Source organism: Python bivittatus, unplaced genomic scaffold (genome assembly GCF_059951505.1).
Source record: "Python bivittatus isolate LINGU-HERP-01145 unplaced genomic scaffold, Pbiv_v1 ctg000850_np1212, whole genome shotgun sequence".
NCBI classification, from domain to species: domain Eukaryota; kingdom Metazoa; phylum Chordata; class Lepidosauria; order Squamata; family Pythonidae; genus Python; species Python bivittatus.
Window position 1 is genome coordinate 29,393,555 of NW_028277112.1, and position 14,304 is coordinate 29,407,858.

Genomic DNA, 14,304 nt, shown 5'->3' on the forward strand with positions numbered 1-14,304 from the left:
ATTTCTACATGAAACCTCTGGGGAAAATAATCTGTCAGTTAAGGATCTACATCATCACTGTGGTGATGATACCTGACTGGGTATCACTACCAGGACCAGGACATTCAATGTTTTGACCGATTCTCTCGAGGCTCCAAAGGTCTGGGTAAAATGAAACAAGTTGAAGTTCAATCCAAGAAAGGCAGAGTAGTTCTTTGACATCTTCAGTGTTGTCTTGGTGCTTGGACTTGTGGGTACTGCTAGTTGGGCAGGTAAAGGCCATGCCAGGAGGGCTTTTGTCTAGTTCCAGCTGGTGTGCCGGTTGTATCCCTACTTGGAGTGCAAGGACCTCACAAGAACAACTCATTCCTTCATTTGTCATTCTTGTGGTCTGCATGGGGTTGCTCTAAAAACCCAGGAAGGTTGGTCCAGAATCCAGTAGTTTGGTTACTGGCCAACATGACCATGGGCCCAGCACTGGCTTCCCATACATTTCTGACTGCAATTCAAAGTGCTCTTTCTAACCTTTAATATGCTACATGGCTTGGGACAAGACCATATTCTCTGACCAGTTTTGACTCATTCAACCTATATATCCTAGGAGAACCTTCTAATGTTTCACCACTTCCACAAAGTGAGAGGTAGAGGTGCACAGGAGCTGCTTTTTAATTGCTACAAAAAATTGCACTGGAATAGGCTCCACCCAGAAATTCTATTAGCTCTCACATTGATGGCTTTCCCAAGTCAATAAAACAGAATTATTTTGGAGAGCACTTGGGGTTTGAAGTGTTGCCAATTATTTTTATTGGTTTTGTAATGGTACTGATTTTTATCCTTTTGGATTTTTGTACCATGGATCTTTTACTGTATTGTTGTATAGATGCTTTGTAAACTGCCGAAAATCTTCCTGACTGTGGCAGACATAAATCAGATAAATAAATATGGGGGATTGAAGTCCAATGCTTTTGGTGGTTGAGGAACTCTTGTATAGGAAATTAGACCTAATATGCTAATACATGTGCCCCCTATGAGAAGTAAACTATAAGTCAGTATTGTACAAATAAGCATTTTTTGATAAGATATCACTAAAGTAGTGACATCAAATTGAAAACAGAGACTAAGAAAGAGTAACTTTTTTGCAGACAGACTTTCAACATACATAAGATTCATGAAGAAAACAAAGAAACCTAAGCTAGGATATCGTTCCTTTGGTAGATAATAAACAAAAATGGGGTTAGCAGGTAGATCACTTCTCTAAAGCACTCTTCCCTAATCTGGGATCTACTGATTGGAGATGTTGTAAAGTGTAGTTAAACATGTTTGAAGTAATCAGATTGGAAAAAGTTTACCTAGATTATGAAAAGAAAAAAATATGCAATCCTCTTACGTATGCCAGTGTTTACTTTTGTCTTGTGGATCCATCTTTAATTCATGTATTTTAAAAAATGCAAACGGTAGACTGTAAAATGACATTCCTACCATTAACACATCTTTAGAATGCATTCATGAAAATTGTTAAAGCTACATGACATTCATATTAATTTTTTAACAAAAGGATAGCTAACAATAAAACTCTGCTTTTAACCAAGAATTTGGATCCTCTGTTACAAAATGCAGTAGCATTTCTTTAAATAGTTAAAAGTACATTTCCAATTATACAACCTCTGTTCCAATGTCTTTCATACCAGCATCATTTTCACCCTAAGTACTCCTCTTGTGCTCAAAAGCAGACTCTGAATGGTCTGCAATTGTTCTGATCTAACTATTCTGAGAACTGAAACTGAACTGGCTAGCACTCCCTTCCTCTGTTTATTAAGATACCACAAAGCCCAGTTTCAAGGACAACCAGGCATTTTGGTGGTTTATCAGGCTTATTAGTGGTAGGAGAGAAGAGAGAGCCCAGAAGTGCAAGTTGGGCATTAACAGGAGTCCCCATTAATGAGAAAGCTGTATGCCCCCAGGACTGCAGAGCTCAACCATCACAAATTACAAAATGAAAGCTTTCTGATTTTTGGGGAACCAAACTGGAAAAAAAAATAGCTTGGCTGCCCATGGATTACATCAGTAGGGGAACAAAGGGCATGGTGGTGTGGCAAACAAACCCAAAGCCTGGAAACCGGAATTTTTTTTACTAGGACTTATGGATAGTTAATTAGAAAAGACTCATGGACGACTGGTTTTATATATGGTAACACAGCAAGGCTGTTATATGCAGAAAGAAGGAAGAACACAGAAATACCCATAACAGAGGAATGGATCGTGAAGATGGTGGAGTTTGCAAAAAGGCTGAATTGACTTGTTTGATAAAAGAGGGAACAATTGCTTTTATAAAAGACTAGAAATCCTTCATGGACTTTTTGGTAAAAATGGATAAAAATGAATTGGTGATTTTGGGATCACCAAAATTTATTGATTAAAAAAGGTTGTTTATGGGAAGAAGGGAACCATGATATGTAATTTGGGAGGGTGGAATTGGTAATTACTATGTTTGTAACTGCTGCAAAGAAGATCAGAAGTTGTTTCTTTAGGTAGCCTTCTTTTTCCTTTTCTTTTGTTGTTTTTCACTTTTTCTTTTATTATTTAATATCTCTTTTTTCTACTTTTTATATTTCTGTAGTTTTTAATCTTATGTAAAATTTTCTTTTAACAAAAATTATATATAACAAAGAAACCCAAAGCCTCCTATGGGAACACCCATAGATTTAAACATTGTTTCCCTCTGAGTGGCACCAATGAGCTGTGTTTTCCTCCCTTTTTAGAAAAGACGGCGGCGGATCGATCGGAGTATGATTGGTGAGCCAACAAACTTCGTTCATACTGCTCATGTTGGTTCAGGAGATCTCTTTAGTGGAATGAATTCGGTAAGTGCTTTTACCAGGAATCCAGCAGGGTTAGAGACCTTATTCTTGAAAAACTTTGTATTTTGAAGCAATATTTCCCTCCTGCTGCCATGCAGGTGTGTTAGATTTCAATTTCCATAATTTCCAGATAGCTTTGGTCATACAGTATTCAATTCCTACATCCAGAGGGTTTCAGGATGGAAAAAGCTGTTTTAGAGTATTAAACCATTTAGATTTATAACTAAGTCTAAAAGAAAAAAAAATGAAATCATTTATACGCAAATAGGACAAGAATTATCAGTACAGGAAAAGGAGAGGAATTTTCAGCTCTTCATAGGAATGCATCTATTAAGGGCTAATATGTTTCTAATCAAGAAATGCTTCCCCAGGGGCAACTAGAAAATAAATCCATGATGCAATTGCACTTCAGTTCTCTCTTTTTGTTTACTCTGTAGACCTCACTGAGTTCAGTGAGGCCTACCCCAAGGAACAGTGCACCTGTGTGTAGTGTATTAAAACGGTTGTGAAAGCATTCATATCTTTAAAAGAAAGATATGTGTTAAAATTAGAGTACTGTAACCTTCATGCACAGGAAACTTAAAAAGGTAGATTTCTTTTTTTTATAATAACTTTAATTTAAAAAAAAAAGGAACAGTAAAAACTAACAAAAACTAATATTAAGAGAAAGAATAAAAAGAAAGAAAAGAGAAAAAAGAGAAAACAGTAAAGATCAAAAGTGCAGAAAAGAAAAGGTAGATTTCAGTCATAATTTTTAATGACATTTTAAGCATGTTAAAAACAAGCCACAGCAAGTGAGTTCATTTGCTCCCCTTCTTACCTCTGATATTGCCACAAGGAAGAATTTGAAAAGTTACCTGCTTGGTTGCCTAAAAATGTTTAATTTTTTCATTAGCCAGATTTTTTAAAAATATAATTAATGTCAACTGGGATTTGTTTGAAACAAATCAAGTAAAAGGCATGTGGTTTTGAGCCTAGCATATTTAAGCAAAATATCCTTACATTAATCATAGTTTAGGGACTGGACAATGCACTAAACATCCTAGGACTGAAGAAATACTTAAAATCTGTAATATGTTACCTATCTGACGTAGCACAGAAGGTTTTTTACAATCCTGGGACAAAGATCAAATGGCACACTTGCCTAACGCTGATAGATTTAATTAATGGCATGATCTTTAAAACAATTCTATATAGAACTTTTATTGGTAGAAACTCCCAAAGACTTATATTCTCCTTTTATATTCTTTTTTGTAGCAAGAGTGCAAAACAAAAAGCAAAAACAAAAAAGTTACAAATTCAGATGAACAAGTGATCTGTAGTTTCCATTCCTCCATAACAAAACCATGTCCAAAATGCAGTGTTTAAAATAAAAAAAAATTAAATGTGATAGAGGAAGCCCTGTAAATTTTTGAAACTGATTGGAAATTTCCAGTTCAGAGACAAATAAAGCAAGGTGAACTACTCTGAAGTTACCACTCCAGAATCAATATTATTAGCCAGTAATTTTAATCTGTCTTTGTAAAGGAAGAAACATTTTAGAAGCTTTGATTTCTCATCAAAGTAATACCACAGTATATATTTGGTTGCACATATACAATTCAGTATAGCAGCACAGCCTCTTGTGTATAACATAATTTGGAAATGACTGTGGAAATATATAGTTTGACATCAAGAAACCGAACTCTGTGCTGCACTTATTACAACCCAAATATGTATCTGAAAATAAAAACTTTAAAAATTAGTTAATATAGGCTATAAAAATACATAGGTAATAACCATGACATAGGTTAAAGCTGTATTTGATATTGAAACATGCTTGCATGCAAGTCAAGATAAAATAATACTGTGTTCTCACATTGTGAAATTGATATTCCTTGTGTAATACTCATTCCGTGTGCAATGAAGCCACTTCATACTCACTTTTGTTCAATCCCAGCAAGGTTTTGATTGATGGCTTTCTAAATGCCAGTAAGAAATATATGGTTTTCCTCAACTGTTATGGATAAAATACTTTTGTCTTTCTTATTTACTTTATGGTTTATTTCATCTGGCACAGGTAACACCGTAACATTCTATTTAAATAAATCTGTGGTGGAAGGGGAGGGAGACAAAAAAAAAATCCTTTGCATCAGGCTAAAAAGTTGCTACCTAAAGTAACAAGATCAATAAAGAATCCAAGCAAGTGGACTTTAATTCACAAGGCTTATGAATATATTAGTCTCTAGTGCTCTGTGAGTTTTGTTGTAGTTTTCTTTCTTATGAATTTCCATGCTTTCATCTTTGTTAGTTAGACACGTTTTAGACATATTCTGCTTTGTTCATATACTGGTTTAAGACTCTCTTTTTTGGTAATACATTATCTTAAAAAATAGAAGTAACTTTTGCAGGTTGGAGCTATTTTTGTTATTTCTGTTCACACACGTAATCTCTGGTTGCAACATCAGGGAATAAGTTGCTTGTGTGATGATAAGTCACATCCAATAAGTATATACATAGTTGTTATAAGAAACCAAATCATTCCTCCTTGATTACTTACATGCCTTGATTACTTACATGAATGAATTCAAATGCTATGAAGCAAATCTGGCCATTCCACTGGTACCGTCTTCTAAAATCATGCAGCTTCTTGGCTTAGAAGTCCATAAATTCAGTGTGGCTATCAATAAGACAAAAAAGTTTATGTGTAGTATCCTAGCCCACGGAAAGCTATAAGAAAGTTTACGTGCAAAAAAGTTGCTTGTACGGTTCTTGAACTTTCCCCCGCCAATGCATATGCCTAACACATAGACATTTAGGAAAGGAACAAGGAGAACCCACATGGTCTTGAAGGTGGAGCCAACAGTCCTGTCCCTTGACTCTCTGAACCAAACTTCATAGAAATAGCATGCAGAGGCGCTGTGGTCATAAAATGATGTACATGCATGTGCTGGATCAAGTCGTAGAAGAGAAATTGTAATAGTAAGAGCTTATTTTGGAGCTAATTAGATCTTATGCAGCAAAAATATTAAGTTGAAATTACATGAAAAGGAGAATAAACATAGAAATCTGCAGTATCCTTTTCTTACAAGTTTGGCTGTCAGTGTTATGCTTAGGGACGAGCAATATGGTTGATTTTGTACAAAATTTGCACTGATCTAAAGAATTCAAGAAGTATCATATTACAGTTGACCATGTTTTTTTTCCATCGCATTTTTGTTTCTTTAGGTGAGTTCAATTCAAAACCAAATGCAGTCCAAAGGAGGCTATGGAGGAGGCATGTCTGCAAATGTTCAAATGCAGCTTGTGGATACAAAGGCAGGATAACTGGAGGATCTTTCCAGTAAGGTATTATAAATTTTCCACATTCTGTTGCCTTTCTATTCTGACTTCCAGAGACACAAAAGTATGGGTCAGCAAACTCATTCACAATTGTTATCTCAAAGCTATATGCAATACAAATTCTGGTAGCAAATACTTAAAATATTTCATACTGATTTTACACACACATTTATCAAAAATCAGCATTAACTATTTGATCCTCTTATTTCTTCTTCTATATTTCTCTCATACCAAAATCAGAGGATCAGAATTAACAATTGGGGAAGTTGGAGGAAGGCACTGCAGTAAAACAGTGTCAACTCGCAGGCCCCCATTGGTTCTAAATCATAGTGGCAAAATTTCAGTTACTTGATTTAGGGTTGGCTTGCAGGGGGGTATTTAAGGCTGTGGATGTGAACAGTTTGTGTCCCAGAAACCTCTTGCTCCTGTTCCCATCATATCCTGCCCCTCTCCCCCATGCAACAAAAAAGACTCAAAAATTCACTGCTGCTGTTTCCAGTGACATCATATTATCTCCACATGGGTTTCTGCAGCCTCTAGCAAGTCAGGAGATGAAATTGCAGTCCCTAACCACTCTAACGCTATCCGCTGCTGCCTTACATGGCAACATAAATAGAAGGTGAGGATATTTATAATTTCAGATAATAGAATCACATGACCATTAACCAGGACATTATGCTATACACTTTCTTTCTGCTTTATATTGGGGATGGAAGATGTCTGGCCTACAAACTGCTCCCATCTGGCTCGATTAAGCCCAAGTGCAGGCCTCTCCAACTTCCTTAAGTGCCCATTCTCAGAGAATGCATTTCTTTCTTGTGCATGGAGAAAGGGGCTGTTTCTTTGTGGATACAGGGAAAAAGAAACAGGTCCTCATCTTGTCTTCCTCTGTCTTTAGTTTGCTTGTATTCCTCCATCTCCGCTTGGAGAAAGGGGCTACCCTTTTCTGTGTGCATAAATATAATATACAGCAATATTTTTTAATTGTGTGTGTTTGTAACAGAGGAAAATGAGGTGATCCTGGACTCCAGCTGCTGTTAGCACTTGGCCACTGATAATCTTTCTGGATGCCAGCATAGCCATTAGAGCAAACCATTTGCCCAACCCATGCACTACATATTACTGGCCTACTACTAAGAGCAGAGAAATAAAAATGCAATATGAGGCAAGTTGCAAGTGGCACAGTGAGGGGAAACTCAAGCTATGCTTGACATACTTAATGACTGCTACATAATTTTTGCATACAATACTATATTTTTAAACTAGTTAGTTTTTAAAATTGTTTTATCCATTCTTTTTTCTGTTTTTCACAGGCCCCTGCAAATTTCTATATTTTTTTCCTGTGTCCCTCTCTTTATGCCTTGGTGACTGCTTCCTGTGCTCATGATAAGAGAAGTTGATGGCTCATCATCCACCCTTCGTGATTATTACGCCATTCAGACGTTCCTGTTCTGCTGTGAGGCTGACATTTATCAGACTGGTTGTGCCTTTAAAGTGGCAAGCTTACATTTCACTACTACCAAAACATCTGTGGACATTGTACTGGTTGACTTGTTTTTTGAGCTTCTAAAACATTTACTCTCAGTATTTTGAAACAATATTTTGAGCAATCTAAATTCTGAACAGACAGGTTTGGTGTTGGGTTGACCCTTGTTTTGTACTTCCTCTGCAAACCCTTGATTATAGCATTCTCATCCTTTCATTGTTGTTATTCTTTCTTTCTTTGTAATTAGAAGCAAGCAAGTTTCTGTTAATACCTTGAATCTGTCATTGTTGACATAGATCTTTTTTTTTTTTAAAGGTCTGGGACCTGCAAGCACAACAAACATTTCACACAGTCAGAAATCAAGAGTATATGAGTGTATGACTGCATGCTATGTGAATTTGCTTGGTATGGTGGCCTGTTGGATGCCAAAAACATTATTTTTATTTTTAATGCTTGTTCTTGGAGATGGATGATGCTAATGTTGGTGGAAAAAAATGCAGTGGTACCAGAATATGCCAATCTCTCTAGGGAAAAACGGACTTGTAACTTTTAGCTGCTTTGGAAATACATCTTAGATTTTTAATCCAATTCATCTTGAACTAATAAAGAGAGAGTCTGCATTCAGAAGACATTTTGTTGTAAATGTTCAATATATTTATTTTGGAAGAGCTGACCTCAAGATTGTAAACCAGTGTGGTAACGTACAAAGTAAATATTGTGGTGGCGCTTTTGTCTAGTTAAGAGGCATTGTTATGTTGGCTGCTTTTTCTTTCTTCTTTTTTAATGCTTAATTTTAGGCTGTTCCAGCATTACCAGTAGCAGCATGATGAACTGCCTGCAATATTATAGCTGGAATTTAGTTGACCTCTCTAAATAGTTGGCAGTTTCCACATACTAAATATTTAGGGGCCCATGTAAGTTGCTAAGAGCAACATAGTAACCTAGCAGGAATGGATATCAGTGAAAACAACATACAGGGTGGCTTTTTGCTATATTGGTGAAGAAGCCTTTTGCTCAGGTTCCAAAGCATGTTTCTTTCACAAAGTGTGAAAACTGTGTTTTAATATTGCACTGTTTTTTTGTTTTTGATGTTGTTATTTTATATTTTGTAAGTGGTCTTTTTTTTGTCTTCCCCATATTCATGCCTCCTTTGTCACATTAAATTGAAATCAGTTGATTATTAGCAAAATAATTTTTCAGACACATTTAGAATCCTCCTCATGCATCATTTTTTAATATCTTAACTGGCAAATAGAGTAACTGAGCCTAATTGGAGAAATTCTTAACGTTACAAGTATTTGCTGCAAAAATTCCCTTCATTTCAACAGGACCATGCAAGAACTTAGTGTGTGTCTCACTGAAACGAAATATTATATACAGTAGTAGCATTGCTTTGTAGGTAATGCTTATTGCTACTTTCTCCACTCCTATTTATAATTTGTAAGGGGAGACTAGGAATGAGGGAAAATCATACTTACAACTTTTGTTTTATTTTTTTAAACTTCCCTAGTAGTTCTCAAATCATCAACAGTTTTTCAATGCTGATGGAAGGATATCTTTGTCTACAAGCACTTTTGGACCCATACCCAATGAGGAAATAATCTATGTAAATATCTCTAATACGAGTAGAAGCAATTGTTGAGCAAATATGTGAAGATTGCTGCTCCACTCAAATCCATATTTATGGGCTGGGTCCAGAAGACATTCCTGGTGCAGGCAGCAGAATAATACAGGGGAAAATATGATTTCGTTGGGGAAATTTCCAGTTCAGGGAGTCCGGAGAGATGCCTTTTACTGTTGGGGCCAAATACGTAGGCAGCTTGGTAGTTGCCAAGGTCAGGATGTCAAATGCATACATTTTCAAAAGTGCTCTTCAAAGTACTCTATATCTTTCCATATGATAGCTGTCTAAATATATTGGACTGCACGTTTTCCCTGAAATCATGAACATTAGCTACAAGTTAAGGGAACTGTAGTTCAAAAGAGAGCATCAGGTTGGGAAAGACTGTCCTGGGGTTTCAGACTAAATTTCACTTTATTCTGATCTGATAAAAATGAATCCTGGGAAGAATTTGTGATCAAAAAATAGTCATAATCTTCAGCTCAGTCGCCAGAAAAGAGAGACATATTTTTATAACAAACATACATTTTTTGTACATTATGTTCATTCTTAAATAATGTAAGTTCAATGTTGTCTTGTAGATATTAAAAGGAGAATATTGACTTTTGATTCAATAAATGTTTTCTTTCAGTTACTGGTTTTCTTATTTCTTTACCATAATCAGTACCTATTTGCTTGGACAAAGAGATCTGAAAAACAATTTCATTGTTTCAGATTTTGCTCAACTGATGGTATGGTAAAGGTGTGAGAACTGTATTGGGACACAGCTATTCTCTCTTCACATACATGGACACAGCATGTGGCAGACAGTTTTTACTTGACATGGTTAGGAAGTTCTATAAATGGCAGTCAGTTTCTTGGACATAAATTCTTATTCTGCCTTTTCTGTAGCTATCAAAACCAGTAAATTTCTAATACTTGTATGCCACATCTTGCTATAAAAATACCAGAATTTGACAGAAATATGAAAACAAAATTAACATATGTTAAATATAGCTCATTAAATAAGAGAAGTTTGAGGACCAAGTTTCCTTGAAAGGCCCAAGCCTTTTTCAGACTAAGCAGGTAATGTGTTCTATATGACCAAAACAACCTTGCAGTTAATCTTACAGTTAACCTTGCAGTTAATATCTGTAGGATTTTTCTTTCCAAATAAAATCAGTTGAAGATAAATTATGAAAATGATATAGCACCATATATTTCAAGACCACAGTCTTTTAGTTATTTGGAAGTGAGTCCCATGGACCTCCAGAGATTTGTTTCTGAAAAGACATACATACTGTGCAGGCTACCTGCATTACATTCAACTTCTTCTGCCTTTTCTCCAACCATGTGAAGCCTTGCTTTAAACTGAAATGCAGACTTGTTGCATAGCTGTGATATGAATGTACTGCATGGTATTAGATACATTAAATACATTAAATTATTTGAATAGCTTGATTTCACATAATCTATTCCCCCAAGAAATGCATCATAAATATTATCACTTTTCAAAATAGAAGTTTATGTATTATTTAGAAAACTTTCAACTCCTGGAATCTCATGGTAGTTTCCAACAAAATCTGTAACATGCGTTTTAATGGAGTAAATGTTGCTTTTTAATTACAGTTCACTAAAGCAAATGATAATGAGCAAAAGGAAGAGGAAGGAACAATCAAAAATCCCCTTCAATGCAAATGAATAATGATTGATATGCCATTGGGCTAATGGATATGCCATTAGCCTTACATATTTGTTTCCAGTTATCAAAGTTGCTCAAGAAGTATTTTGTTACTGATATGGCCAGCAGGTATGTGTATTGGTGACAAGTTCAGATAATAATTACAGTGGTACCTCTACTTACGAACACCCTTACTTACGAATTTTTCGAGATACGACCAGCTCCGGCCCAAAAAATTTACCTCTACTTACGAACTCGCCTCGACTTATGAACTGGATCCGCGGCCATTTTCCGCCCGTTCCACGTGGTCCGCGGCCATTTTCCCGCCCTGCCGCGTGGTCAGCGGCCATTTTTCCGCCCCTGACGCATGGTCCGCAGACGCCGGAACGGATTAACGGTAATTACATTGAACCTTATGGGAAAATTTACTTCGACTTGCGACCAACTTGACTTGCGATCAGAGTCACGGAACGGATTAAGTTCATACGTAGAGGTACCACTGTATCTGTATTCTTAACTAAGTGTAAATCACAAGTGGGAACAGAATTCCTGTTGCAGAACAGATATCTCTTAAATAGATCAATCTCATGTTCTTCTTGGTTCAATCATTTTACTTAGCTCTTTATAGTATTTTTTTTATCACTTTCCATTTTAAAAATGAAGCAAATCACTGTAATAAATATTTTAAAACGATAAAAACAAAACATTAATAAAAACAGTAGCACTAAACCAATAAAAAATAGAGAAGTTTATTTTTAAAAAATAGGGAGATAAACAGTTTAGGCAAGCAGGAAAGAGATAAAGAGATAGCATTCTCCTGTTTTCAGCAAAATCTCTCCAATCAACAGGCCTGCCTAACTGCTCTCTGGAAAATGTTCTTAGTTCACAAAGATCTGGTAGTGCTGCTTAGGCCCAAGCAACTGAGAGCTGTCAGTGTTAGCATAGCAGGGTTTCAGTCCAATCAAACATCTCTTTTTTCAAGCATACCTGTAACTGACTAGGATTATGTACGCTAGGACCATGTACACACCTTGAGATAAACATCTCAAGCTTTGAAATGAACAACAGACCTCTGGAAATTTTTTGCATTAATGCCAATTTGGAGAGCCCTATTGTCTTATTTCATCAGTCTCACAGTCTATAATCTAGCATCCTCCTGTTTTGGGTAGATCATTATCCAGCTAAGAGGGCAACATTCATTTTTCTGTTGCTATTCTAGTCCTCAAAGAATAGAGCCTTGGAAACTCAGAAGGGTTCTGTAGCTAGCACAATTTTATATATATTCAAAGAAAACTGATTTCCAGCCTTACCATATCTAGGCCATCCCTCTCCCCCCAGTTGTTTAGGTAACTTTTTTTTCTCTGAAGCAGTTACTACGTTTTTGTAAAATCTTAACAATTTGTGGTTCTTTAAAATAAAGGCTTTATTATCATTATCACCAATCCCGGGAATAAAATAATTGCTTCCAAAGATGATAGAACAATGAAGATCACCTCTAAGGCCTACAACTCTTACTCATCAGTCTTCCGCATGCTATCAAAAGTCACAAACTGGATGCTTGATAGATAATAAGCATATTCAGATATCATTAAGCTCAGTGATGGGATTCACAACTCACTATAAATCACAATGTGCTAACTTTGGATTAGGTTGTTGCATCTAAGCCCATTGTGGCTTGCAAACTATTGTTTATGGTTTAGCATCTATGGCTTATTCATCAACCACGGTTAAAACATGGTATGTGCAGTGTGTGTGCAAAACCATAAGGTGAAGATGGAAGTTTCAGCAAAAAATCCAGCCGCTAGATGTTGTGCCTGTAATGTTACTCCACAAAAGGTAGCCATGTACAGAAAAGACAATTGTAATAAGGAGGCCTTCACACATTCAGTCTAGACATACAAAGGTTTCCCCAAGATCATGGACCTTGGAAGCAAAGGCCTCCTGATTACAGCCTGCTAGACTGTGCTGGTATGTTGAAGTGACTGAGTTTAAGTATGCCTCAGTAAAGCTAATAAAGCTTCAGCAGTGTACAGTACTAACATCAGTCCAGAGAACAACTGATCAAGTTTGGTTTTACCATCTGGTTTTTACAGTACACAAATGTACCAAAACATATTATACATTTCTACTCAGGAGCTAAAATGCATTATATTCGATACTTTATGGTCAATGAATTAAAACTCCAGTCTCAGAATGAGAGAATATTATACAAACTGAAATAAATGTGTAATAATGCAGCAGCTTCTATGCTATATAAATGAAAATTACAGTGCAAGGACTTACGAATGTAAAAGCAGATTGATTAAAAATAACATATATTAATCAGTACATATAATTAGGGCAGATGTTCCAAAGGATACATTATCATAACACAGAAATGTTAATATTGTGTATCTGAGAGTCTCTTTTTAGATGTGCTGATAAGGAATATTTAGATGTGCTGATAAGAGCTATTTAGTGCAAAACAGAAAATTGTGCTGTTTCATTCCAGCATAACAGCAGGAGCTCATCTGCTTGAGTTCACAGCAAACACATGCATATTTCTGGCCTACTTTTCATGAATTTTGACCTACTTCTGACAACTCCTATGAAGTACCATGAGAGAAACAACTTAGTTTAACTGTGCAGCCCAGAGATGCCCTGGGCAGTTCTTCTGGGACAGATTTACAACGTCTTAGAAATTCAGGACGTGCTTTGGCCCCTGAGGATCTACGGTAGTCTTCTCCATCTTCCTATATAAGCGGGGTGCGAATAATAATTTATTGTTGCATTTACATCCCACCTTTTCTGTGAGAGCTGATGGTGACCCTCCCCATCATTTGTCCTCCTTCCTTCCCGCCACTCCAGACAATCTTGTGAAGCAGAATGAGTTGAGAGCGCGCGGCCGGCTCGGGGGCCGCATCCTCGGCGGGAAAAAAAGCCGGCGTTGGGGGAGGGCGGCGGGCAGCGGCAGAGGACCGCGCTGGGTAGGAACGGAGTCGGCAGCAGAGTAGAAGTCGGGAGTGGAGGGCATGGGAAGAAAAAGCAGGGAAAAGCGGGGCAGGGGAGGAGGAAACGGTAAGCGACAGAGAGGAGCCGGGGGATAGAGAAAGAATGGCGGGAAGGCGCGCAGACAGAAAAAGAGGAAGGGGCGGGGGTGGAATTGCTGAGGGAGCGCGAAGCTGCTCTGGCCTCTTTGGAAATGAATGAATGAGCAATCCTGGCCAGTTCAACTCTTTTTAGATTCCCAGCCGGACGAGGCGTTCAGAACCTACAATCCGACGTCTCTGGGAAATAACCTAGCTTCTAAGCCTTTTGAATGTGCAGTAATAATGAAGGAATTAATTAAAAGGAATAGGCACTTGTTCGCCAAGCCTTGCATAAAGATATTGCTAGTGCC

The 14,304-nt window shown here is 37.0% G+C and overlaps 1 protein-coding gene and 1 long non-coding RNA gene across 2 annotated transcripts in view; one reads left to right on the forward strand and one right to left on the reverse strand.

Annotated features, from left to right (window-relative positions):
* The window catches only part of CDC42SE2 (CDC42 small effector 2), a 74,837-nt gene extending 64,938 nt beyond the window's left edge, over nucleotides 1-9,899 (forward strand). The window contains exons 3-5 of the mRNA XM_088129990.1: nucleotides 2,739-2,840; nucleotides 6,045-6,164; nucleotides 7,472-9,899. Of these exons, the coding sequence (XP_087986116.1) occupies nucleotides 2,739-2,840; nucleotides 6,045-6,143 (201 nt within the window). The 3' untranslated portion in view covers nucleotides 6,144-6,164; nucleotides 7,472-9,899. The remainder of the gene's footprint in view (nucleotides 1-2,738; nucleotides 2,841-6,044; nucleotides 6,165-7,471) is intronic.
* LOC148213798 (uncharacterized) lies at nucleotides 4,810-13,999 on the reverse strand. The gene is made up of 3 exons (XR_015793746.1): nucleotides 13,708-13,999; nucleotides 5,394-5,496; nucleotides 4,810-4,926 (listed from the first exon to the last, which is right to left on the reverse strand). It is a non-coding gene; the product is annotated as an uncharacterized LOC148213798 (long non-coding RNA).
* Between the last annotated feature and the right edge of the window lie 305 nt (nucleotides 14,000-14,304).